We start from the raw sequence: 12173 nt of genomic DNA, 5'->3' as shown, positions 1-12173 counted from the left end.
CCGCGCCGGGCCGGGCCGGGCAGAGCGCGCGCAGCCAAACCCCCAGGTCCCGCACCAGCACCGAGGCCTGCACTCGGGGCTCCCGCGCGGCGGCGACTGCGCGGTGCTTGGCAGGAAGCTGTGGCGCCCGGAAGAGCCCGCGCAGCTGCCGCCACCAACACGTTGCACCGAGTCATTCGACGGGCCGCGGCCCCACGTGGGCGGGGCGGGCGACCAGGCTTGGGTCCGGGCTGCGCCCCGCCTGCTGAGGGCGCAGATCCCCCCGGGGCCTAGGAACCCCTGGAGAAGTAGTAACGGTCAGGCTCACTTTTGTGCAGGCGCCTTGCTGAACATTTCACGTGTTTTATTATCACATTTAATCCTACACGCTCTTCGTTGTTGTTCTTAGGTGCTGTCCAGTCGCTTCTGACGCATAGCGACCCTAGGTACAACAGAAGGAAATACTGCTTGGTCCTGCGCCATCCTCACAATGGTTGTTACGTTTGAGCCCATCCTGGCAGCCACCATCGTGGAAACCTCTGTGTCAATCCATCTCACTAAGGGTCTTCCTCTCTTTCACTTACCCTCTACCAAGCATGATGTCCTTCTCCAGGGACTGGTCCCTCCTTATAACATGTCCAAAATACGTGAGAGAAGTCTCGCCATCTTCACTTCTAAGAGCATGCTGGCTGTACTTCTTCCAAGACAGATTTGTTCATTCTTCTGGCAGTCCATGGTATAGTCAATATTCTTCGCCAACACCATAATTCAAAGGCATCAATTCTTCTTTAGTTTTCCCTATTCATTGTCCAGCTTTCCAACGTATACGAGACAATTTAAAATACAATGGCTTGGATCAGGCACACCTTAGTCCTCAAAGTGACATCTTTGCTTTTTAATACTTTAAAGAGGCCCTTTGCAACAGATTTGCCCAGTGAACTACCATGCTTGATTTCTTGACTGCTGCTGCCACAGGTGTTAATTGTGGATCCAAGTAAAATGAAATCCTTGACAACTTCAATCTTTTCTCCGTTTACCGTGATGTTGCTTACTGGTCCAGTTGTGAGGACTTTTGTTTTCATTATGTTGAGGTGTAATCCATCAGATGAAGTCTTTCATCTTCATCAGTAAGTGCTTCAAGTCCTCTTCACTTTCAACAAGCAAGGTTGTGTCATCTGCATACTGCACCTTAATGAGTCTTCCTCCATTCCTGATGCTGGGTTCTTTTTCATATAGTCCAGCTTCTCGTATTATTTGCTCAGCAGACAGATTCAGCAAGTACGGTGAAAAGATACAACCCCGACACACACCTTTCCTGATATTAAACCTCGTCATATCCCCTTGTTCTGTTCGAACGACTGCCTCTTCATCTATGCACAGGATCCTCATAAGCAATATTAAGTGTTCTGGAATCCCCATTCTTTACAATGTTAACCAAAATTTGTTATGATCTACATAGTCGAATGCCTTTGCATAGTGAATAAAACACAGGTAAACATCTTTCTGGTTTTCTCTGCTTTCAACCAGGACCATTTGACATCAGCAATGATATCCCTCGTTCCACATTCTCTTCTGAATCCAGCTTGAATTTCTGGCAGTTCACTGTCGATATACTGCTGCAACCGTTTTTGAATTATCTTCAACAAAATTTTACTTGTTTGTGATTTAATGATATTGTTTGATAATTTCCATGTTCGGTTGAATCACCTTTCTTTGGAATGGGTACAAATATGAATCTCTTCCAGTCAGTTGGCCAGGTAGCTATCTTCCAAATTCCCTGACATAGACAAGTGAGCACCTCCAGCACTGCATCTGTTTGTTGAAATATCTCAATTGGTATTCCATCAATTCCCGGAGACTTGTTTTTCTCAATGCCTTCAGTGCAGCTCGGACTTCTTCCGTCAATACCATTGGTTCTTAATCATATGCTACCTCCTGAAGTGGTTGAACGTCGACCAATTCTTTTTAGTACAGTGACTCTGTGTATTCCTTCCATCTTCTTTTGATGCTTCCCGAGTTGTTCAATATTTTTCCCATAGAATCCTTCAGTATTTCAACTTGAGGCTTGAATTTTTTCTTCAGTTCTTTCACCTTGATAAATGCTGACCTTGTTCTTCCCTTTTGGTTTTCTAACTCCAGGTCTTTGCATGTAATTATAATATTTTATTCTGTCTTCTCGAGCCACCCTTTGAAATCTTCTGTTCAGCTCTTTTACGTCATCGTTTCTTCCTTTCACCTTAGCTACTCTACGTTCAAGAGCAAGTTTCAGAGTCTCTTCTGACATCCATTTTGGTCATTTCTTTTTTTCCTGTCTTTTTAATGGCCTTTTGCTTTCTTCACGTATGATGTCCTTGATGTTATCCCACAACTCGCCTGGTCTTCGGTCATTAGTGTTGAATGTGTCAAATCTATTCTTGAGATGGTCTCTAAATTCATGTGGGATATACTTAAGATCGTATATTGGCTCTTGTGGTCTTGTTTTAATTTTCTTCAGCTTCATCTTGAACTTGCGTATGAGCAATTCATAGTCTGTTCCGAAGTCAGCCCCTGGCCTTATTCTGACTGATGATATTGAGCTTCTCCATTGTCCGTTTCCACAGATGTAGTCGATCTGATTCCTGTGTATTCCATCCAGTGAGGTCCACGTCTATAGTCGCAGTTTATGTTATAACCCCTTCAGGGGGCAGCTATTTCTGTCATCCACATGTAATAGTTGATTTAGACCCACAGAGCCCATTCATAACATCCCAGATTTTATCAGACTAAGATTCAAAGACTGTGGGACCTGGAGGTAAACCTCCATTTTGCACATTGGGAAATTGAGGCCTCCAGGTGAAGTGAGTTGCTCAACGCCCTATGCATTGCATTATTATTTCAACATCTCTCAAAAATAGTCTCTTATTCCATGGCTTCAAATTGGTTAGGCATTTTGCAGCTCTCCTTATGAATTTGATTGGAATGTGAATTTCTGCATTCATGCCTTTATGTCTCGCTGCCAGGCTGAAGCTCCAGACTCAAGGAAGTAATGGAGGTTCTAGTGGGAAGCCCGAAGGCTGGAACTGATGGACTAGGAACCACACTAAGGGCCTCAGAGTCAACCTTTCACCCTGAGGATGGATGCCAGCTGGATACTCTGCAGTGGTGGGTAAAGGGCTAATCCACATGACAAGGACTCAGTGACCTTAAACAGCTCACTCCTGGTCCTGCTAGAGAAGACACAAGTAAATAAAGATAGCAGGATGCATTAGTTACCTATTATTATTGGTGTTAGTAGCTGTGGAGTCAGCTGCAACCCATGGCGACCCCATGGGTGCAGAGTAGAACTGCACTCGATAGGGTTTTCAAGGCTACAACCTTTAAGAAGCAGATCAGCAAACTTTCTTCCAAGGCTCGTCTGGGTGAGTTTGAACTGCCAACCATTCCACTAGTAATAGAGTGCTTAACCATTTGCATTACCCAGGGGCTCCAGTTATCTCTTGCTGTGTAATAAATTACCCCAAAATTTAGCAGCTTATAACAATACACATTTATTCTCCCACAGTATCTGTGGACAAGGAATCTGAACACAGCTTAGCTAAGTCTTTTGCTTCAGGCTCTCTCACAAGGTGCAGTCAAGATGGTGGCCAGGGCTGGAGTCTCATCTGAAAGCTTAACTGGGGAAGGATCCTATTCCAAGCTCATTCAAATGGTTGTTGGCAGGATTCCATTCCTCACAGGCCGTTGGATGGAGAGCTTCAGTTCCCCACTGGCTGTTAGCTGGAGGTTGCCTTGTGTTCCTTGCCTTCCCACCTCAGCAGCATGGTATGCTTCATCAAAGCGTGCAAGCCAAGGAAGCAATAGAAACAGCTGCTAGCAAGACAGAAGTAGCTATCTTATGAAACCTCACCCCTGAAATGATACATCAACACCTTTGCAATTTTCTATTGGTTAGGAGCAGGCACAGGTCTCGTCTACATTCAAGAGGAAGAGATTACACAGGAGCGTAAATACCAGGAAACAAGGATCATTGGGGATGATCGTAGAAGCTGCCTGCTACATACAGTGAGATACATTTTTATTTTGGGGGAGATGAAAAATAATCAGATTATCCAAAGACATCACCCAAAAGGGTGATGATAGTCAAGCACACCCTAGTGCTGAAAGATTTGAACAGATCACGTGATTTAGATCCCACTCTAAATACCACTCTGTGGTATGACAAAAAATGTTGCATTAAAAGAGCCCCGGTGATGCAGTGGTTAAGTGCTCGGCTGCTAACTGGTAAGTCGGCAATTTGAACCCACTCAGCAGCTCTGCAGGAGAAAAGACTTGACAATCTGCTCCCATAAAGATTACAGTCTAGGAACCCTATGGGGCAGTTCTACTCTGTCATATAAGGTCACTATGAGTTGGAATCGCCTCAACAGCACACAACAACAAGAAGTCTCCTACATTGTGAGAAATAAATTTCTGTTCGTTAAAAGCCACCCACTTGTGGTATTTCTGGTATAGCAACACTAAGAACCTGAGACAGTGTACTTTTCCTTCTTTAGCCACAATTCATGGGCTGAAGTAGACTTGTTTGGTAGTTTAACATTGACTTAACACTGGTTGATATTTTAGTAAAGTGAAACTTCAGAGTTTTATTTTTCAAGAGTGTTTGCTGTGCAAACCATCACGACAAAGGACTCACTGATAAATTGCCCTAGATTAGATTGCCTTCCAATTGCTAGAAAAGGACATCATTGTTTAGCAAAGTAGAGGGTGAATGAAAATGAGGGAAGCCCTCAGTGAGATGGATTGACACAGTCACCACAACAATGAACTCAAACATACCAACGATCGTAAAGATGGTGCAGGACCTGGCAAGGTTTTTGTTCTGTTGTGTCAGAACCGACTGGTCATCATCTAACAACAGCAACAACAGATGCCTTAAACACTTGATTCAACCCACTAGTAATTCAACCAATATTTTTCTCACGTGGAACACTGGTCACAGGCAACAGAAACCAACTCTGGCTAGTCTGAGAAAGAAAGGAGTTTATTACAAGCATGCGAGTTACTCCCAAAATTGACTATAAGCTAGAGCAGTGGTTTTAAAAGTGGGATTTGTGGACCCTAGGTCCCTGAGATCCTTTCAGTGAACCTGTCAGGACAAACTACTCTTATAATGATGTCGTTGTTAGCCGTCGAATCGGCTCATGACGACTTGTGTACAACAGAACAAAACGTTGCTCAGTCCTGCACCATCTTCGTGATCATCGCTATGCCTGAGTCGAGCGTTGTGGCTGTTGTGTCAATCCATCTCGGTGAGAATTTCCCTCATTTTCGTTTGCCTTCTACTTTACCAAACATTACGTCCTTTCCTGATGATGTGTCCAAAGTAAGTAAGTCGAAATCTCATCCTTCTCAATTCTGAGGAACATTCTGGCTGTATTTCTTCTAAGACTGACTTGTTCTTTTGGCAGTCCACAGTATAGTCAATATTCTTTGCCAACACCGCCACCCATCTGTCAGTTTGTCTATGGTGACTCGCCTGTTGCTGTGATGTTGGAAACTATGCTACCGGTATTTCAAATACCAGCACAGTCACCCATGATGGACAGGTTTCAGCAGAGCTTCCAGACTAAGACAGACTAGGAAGAAAGGCCTAGCCATCTACTTCCAAAAACTAGCCAATGAGAACCTTACTCATAATAATAATAAAATGTTATTTGCCTTTTACACTGGGTTGACGTTTGCATTGGTGATGCATTAAGCAGGGGCATCAAACTATACTAGTCATAAATCATATTCTTCATGACCATGCACTCACACATTTAAAAAAAAGCCAGTTTTGCTTTAGAATCTCCTTGATGGAACCATGAAATCATTAAATCTTGACCCTTGAATACCCAGCATTTTAATATTATGTGTGATAAAATGAGAAGTATGAATAATTCACCTCTGTCGCACATCAAATCATGATAATTGTTTCAAGAAAAAGTATGTGTGCAATTCTTAGAGTTGCAAACTGAACTAGCCTCTTTTTTCATGGAACACCACTTTTACTCCAAAGAGTGACTGGCAAACTTCAGACCTGGTCTTTGGCAGGAATCTTCTCAAAAATGAACAAAATAAGACTGTCACTTCAAGGATAACAACTGACAGTACTGTAGCCAGTTATAAACTTCAAAACTTCAAGCAAAAATTAGGATTTTCATAAAACTTGTTAATTAGGATGCTTTCTGCCATGAGCTTGACAGCTTCCCCATACTCAGAGACTTTTCTGATGAGATTGGTGGTGATATTTAAAAATGTGCTTTTTTTGATATTGTTTAATGAGTCAAGATTTAGAAGATCTGCATAAATCAGCAAACCAATTTTTCCGATTAGCTGATGCATGATGTTACTAAATTATTCCTGGGTAAAAGAGCCACTCAAAGTGCAAGACACACACCAATGGATTTTGATATAACAGAGTACAAAAAGTCCACTGATAGGGTTTCAGATTCTGCATTGCAACTAATGCTTAAGAAACTAACCACTTTCAAGTTTTGGCATAGTATAAAAGAAGAATGTTCACAATTATCTGAAAATGCAATTAAAATTCTCCTCTTTTTTCTGGTTACTTATATGGATGAGGCTGAATTTTCTTCATATGCTTAAACAAAGCAACAAATCACAAATGTAAACGCAGATTATGAGAATGCAGCTATTTTCTATTAAGACAGACATCAAAGAGATTTGCAAAAATTTTAAACAATGCTACTCTTCTCTCTAATTTTTCTGTTTTGGAAAATACAGTTGTTTTTTATAAAAATATGTTACTTATGTTAATATGTTCATGTGTTTACTATTTTTGTTTTTAAATTAATGCATGTGTTAAAGATTTCTCCATTTTTATTTCTAATGCAATGAATATCAATAGCTATAACCCACATAGCCAAAAGCTCTTTGGGTTCTCCAATGAAAATGTGAAAGGCAGACTGGGCAACTTTAAGCTTACGCTTTCCCTTTCCGCTCTACCACATACCCCGTAAACCCTCTGCCATCAAGTCGATTCCGACTCATAGCGACCTTATAAGACAGAGTAAAACTGCCCCATAGGGTTTCCAAGGCTGTAAATCTTTACAAAAGCAGACTGCTGCATCTTTCTCCCGTGGAGTGGCTGGTGGGTTCGAACCACTGACCCTTGGGTTAGCAACTGAGTGCTTGACCACTGAGCCACCAGAGCTCCCCTCTCATATCCCAGTGCTCTTTTTTTTTAATTATTTTATTTTTTGTTATTGTCGTTGAGAATATACACAGCAAGACATTCAGCAATTCAACAATTTCTACATGTGCAATTCAGTGACATTGATTAAATTCCTCAAGTTGTTCAACGATTCTCACCCTCCTTTTCCAAATTGTTCCTCCTCCATTAAAATAAACTCACTGCCCCCCAAAGTGCCCATCTAATCCTTCAGGTTACTGTTGTCAATCTGATCCCCACAGAGATAATTCTTAAAAGAGCACAACGCTCAAGGCAGACACTCGTCACCAATTAAACTAAATTATTGCTTGATGGCTAACCAAAAGGTCAGCAGTTTGAACCGACTGGCCCTTCCTCTGGAGAAAGATGTGGTAGTCTGCTCCCATTAAGATTTACAGCCTTGTGTAGAAACTTTTGAAATGGTGTAACTTTGGCTATGTACATTTTCACCAAAAAAAAAGTCCTCCAAGGTTGAGAAGGGAGAGTGTTGACATGTCGTGGGGTTGTTAACAAATGTCGTTAGACAATATGTGTACTGACTGTTTAATGAGAAACTGTTTATTCTGTAAACCTTCGTCTAAAGTACAATAAGAAAAAAAAAATTTAAAAAAAAAAGATTTACAGCCTTGGAAACCCTATGGGGCAGTTCTACTCTGTCCTCCAGGGTCGCTGTGAGTCAGAATCGATTGGATGAGAATGGGTTTTTTGCTTGGTTCAAGGAGCCCTGATGGCGCAGTGGTTAAGTGCTCAGCTACTAACCTTAAGGCTGGCCGTTTATCAGCCACTCTGAGGGAGAAAGATGTGGGTGGCAGTCTGCTCCTGTGAAGGTGACAACCTTCTAAACCCTATGGGGCATTTCTGCTCTGCCCTATAGGGTCACTATAGGTTTGATGGCAATGGGTTTTGTTTTTTTACTGCTTGGTTCCAATTAGACTTCAGGGGATTTTTTTAGTTTACGGCTTAAGATTTAAAGATTATCTCAGGGCACAAAAGGACAAATATTGTATGGCCTCACTTATACAAACAAACACAAAACCCAAACACACTGCCATCAAGTTAATTCTGACTTATAGCAAGTTGATTCCATAGGGTTTCCAAGGCTGTAAATCTCTATGGAAGCAGATTGCCACATCTTTCTCCCACGGAGCCACTGGTAGTTTCGAACCACCAACCTTTTTGTTAGCAGTCAATCGCTTTAACCCCTACACTACCACGGCTCCTTAATAAAAAGACAAGAACAGGAAAATGGAGACCAAATTTTACTAGTGGTTACCAGGGGTGGGAGGGAGACGGAGAGGGGAGTGGAGGGTACTGTTTATGGAGTACAGAGTTTCAGTTTATGGTGATGGAAAAATTTCATTGATTAAGGGCGGGTTGCACAACTGATTAATGTAATTGCTGTGAAAAGTTGAATTGGCAAAAGTTGTGTGATAGATATATTTACAACAATGACAAAAGAAAAAAAAAGTAGCTAATGAGGCTGTTTATGCGCAGTCAACCACCACATGGGATTTGGATCCTTGGTTTGGAGGTTTAGGGACATGGTTTCATGGGACATCCCAGTTAATTGGCTTAATAACGTGTTTAGTGCTTCTATTCTACCTCCTAGTTCATTGTGTAGTGCCTGGGGTCTTAAAAGCTTACAAGTGGCCATCCAAGGCACAGCAATTGGTCTCTATTTACCTGGAGCAAGAGAGGAAGAAGGAGAGTTAGGAACAAGAGGAAGAAGGAGAGTCAGGAATGGAATGTGTGGCCAATTGCCTCCATGAACAACTGCCTCCTTGGCCATGAGGCCTGAACTGAATGTTGCCCAGCCACCATTCATGCATATTTTTAAAAGATTCTGTAGAAGAGTCCTGATCAAAGGGGGAAAAATGCAGCACAGAATTTTAAATTCTCATGGAATCCAGATTTTCTGGAGCCATGGACGCTGGATGAACCCCTGAAACTATTGCTCTGAGATAATATTTAAACCTTAAATCCAAAATATCCCCTGAAGTCTTCTCAAACCAAACAATAGTTTAGCTTAACTAGTAAAGATTGTTTGCCTTCAGCATTATGCTCTTTTAAGATCTATCTATATAGGATCAAATTGACAACAGCAACTCAAAAGATTAGATAGGAACCTTAGAGGGCAGTGAGTTTATGTTAATGGGGAAGGGACAACTCAGAAAAGGAGGATAAGAATGGTTGCACAACTCCAAGAATGTAATCAATGCCACTAAAATGTACATGTAGAAACTTCAATTGGTGTATTTTCCGCTACGTATACTCTCAACAGCAACAAAAATAAATTATTTTTTAAAAAAAGATTATCTCAAGAGGCAATTTTGTTGTTGTTTGTATAAGCAATTAACCACACATTCCATTTCCTCCTCCTATTCCTGATGCTCCTTCTTCCCCTGTTGCTCCAGGTGAGTAAAGACCAATTGTACCTTGGCCCCCAACACTCTTTAATGAAGATAATTTTTAAGGGTAGACTTAAAGGGAGTAAAGAAGTTCCAGATAATAATTGTCACTATTTACTGAGCTTTACATACACAGCCACACTTAAACTTCCAACCCTATGGGAAATAAGTACTAGTATTCCATTTTACACATAAGGAAACTGAGGCTCATCAGTTTAGGAACTTGAGAGGATACATGGGTTTGGTAGTAGGAAAAGAATCTGGCCTGATAAGAGGTCCCCTATAGACCTCAGGGAGTTATTTCTATTTCATATTTGAGAAGCAGCTGCTACACCATCTTCCTGAAGGTGATTCATAGCAAAGAAGTGGGGGAGAAGACAGCTCTGCTGGAAACCCCGGAGCAGCCCAGAGTGTTCCAATCAGTCTTCCATTTTTCCGTATTATGTTGGCCAAGTTCATGACATCTGGAAGACTTCTTACCACGTCACAGGAATGCATCGTGCTTCTGCTGCGGACTGGGTCCTGCAGAGAGACAGAGAAGCAAGTAACATGTGGCCTCTGGCCTTAATAAAAGCCATTCTGATTTGCAGACAAGACACATTGGCCGATAAACTAATCACTCATAAGTAAAAGTTCCAGACCCAAGAGAAAAGTGTCAGGGAGAGTAGATAATAAGTTTTGAATGTGTTAAACACGATCATTGCTAGGGAAGTTTGAACAGGAGAACTAAAATTTCTTGAGTGCCCACTGTGTACCAGGTTCACTGCACACACAACATCTCTAGTCCTAACAGCCACAGTCTTCGGTTTATGTTATTCTCCCCCTTTGGCAAGGTAGGAGATGAAAGCTCAAGAGACTTGTCAAGGGGCAGAGTCAGATCCTGAACCCTTAGTCCATCTGACTCCTATCCAAGGCTGAAATAATCTGTAAAGACAGCCCACTGCTCAGTTATAAACGTCCTGTTTTCCCCCTGTTAAGGTCTCACAGTGCTATGAATATCACAAAGTACATTTAGAAAGGACACTGCTGACTTCATGGGAGAACCCCTGTTTAAAACCTCCTCTGCACAGACTTCCACCACTGGTATAAAAAAGCACACTTGAATACCAGTGAAATGTCATATTTGAATCAATTCTAAAATTAGCTTCTTTATACAGATTTTGATAGAACTTTGCAAGACAACCTATCCATTGGAAATACATTTTTTTCAACAACAAAACAGTGACTATACACAAGGACCTCACTGGATGGAATACACAGGAATCAAATCGACTACACCTGTGGAAAGAGACGATGAAGAAGCTTAATATCATCAGTCAGAATAAGGCCAGGGGCCAACTGCAAAACAGACCATCAATTGCTCCTATGTAAATTCAAGTTGAAGCTGAAGAAAATTAAAACAAGTCTGCAAGAGCCAAAGTACAACCTTGAGTATATCCCACCTGAATTTAGAGACCATCTCAAGAATAGAACTGATGCATTGAACACTAATGACCATAGACCAGACAAGTTGTGGGATGACATCAAGGACGTCATACATGAAGAAAGCAAAAGATCATTAAAGAGACAAGAAAGAAAGACAAGACCAAAATGGTTGTCAGAAGAGACTCTGAAACTTACTCTTGAAAGTAGAGTAGATAAAGTGAATGGAAGAAATGATAAAGTAAAAGAGCGGAACAGAAGATTTCAAAGGGAAGCACGAGAAGACAAAGGAAAGTATCATAATGAAATGTGCAAAGACCTGGAGTCAGAAAACCAAAAGGGAAGAACACGCTTGGCATTTCTCAAGCTGAAAAAATTGAAGAAAAAGTTCGAGACTCGAGTTGTAGTATTGAAGGATTCTATGGGCAAAATGATGACACAACTTTGCTTGTTGAAAGTGAAAAGAACTTGAAGCACTTACTGATGAAAGATCAAAGACCACAGAGCCCTCAGTATGGATTACACCTCAAAGTAAAGAAAACAAAAATTCTCACAATTGGACCAATAAGCAACATCATGATAAACAGAGAAAAGACTGAATTTGTCAAGGATTTCATTTTACTTGGATCCACAATCAACACCCATGGAAGCAACGGTCAAAACATCAGATGACGCATTGCATTGGGCAAATCTACTGCAAAAGATCTCTTTACAGTGTTAAAAAGTAAAGATGTCACCTTGAGGACTAAGGTGTGCCTGATCCAAGTCATAATATTTTCAATCGCCTCATATGCATGTGAAAACTGGACAATGAATAAGGAAAACCGAAGAAGAATTGACGCCTTTGAATTACAGTGCTGGCAAAGAGTATTGAATATGCCATGGACTGCCAGAAGAACAAACAAATCTGTCTTGGAAGAAGTACAGCTAGAATGCTTATTAGAAGAGAGGATGGTGAGACTTCATCTCACATACTTTGGACATGTTATCAGGAGGACCAGTCCTTGGAGAAAGATATCATGCTTGGTGGAGTAGAGGGTCAGCGAAAAAGAGGAAGACCTTCAACCAGATGGATTAACACAGTGGCTGCAACAATGGGCTCAAGCATAACAACGATTGTGAGGATGGCCCAGGACCAGGCAGTGTTTCAT

General features: G+C 41.5%; 1 protein-coding gene across 1 annotated transcript in view; it reads right to left on the bottom strand.

The window, feature by feature from the left end:
• Positions 1–507, bottom strand: part of FAM174B (family with sequence similarity 174 member B) — a 40201-nt gene extending 39694 nt beyond the window's left edge. Inside the window, exons 1-2 of the mRNA XM_023727812.1 lie at positions 481–507; positions 56–279 (exon numbers count right to left, since the gene is read on the bottom strand). Coding sequence (XP_023583580.1) covers positions 56–279; positions 481–507 — 251 coding nt within the window. The remainder of the gene's footprint in view (positions 1–55; positions 280–480) is intronic.
• Positions 508–12173: the final 11666 nt, after the last annotated feature.

This window comes from Trichechus manatus, unplaced genomic scaffold, assembly GCF_000243295.1.
Source record: "Trichechus manatus latirostris isolate Lorelei unplaced genomic scaffold, TriManLat1.0 scaffold00019, whole genome shotgun sequence".
NCBI lineage: Eukaryota > Metazoa > Chordata > Mammalia > Sirenia > Trichechidae > Trichechus > Trichechus manatus.
Note: the sequence above shows the minus strand (reverse complement) of the source record. Positions and strands in the feature narration are given on the sequence as shown.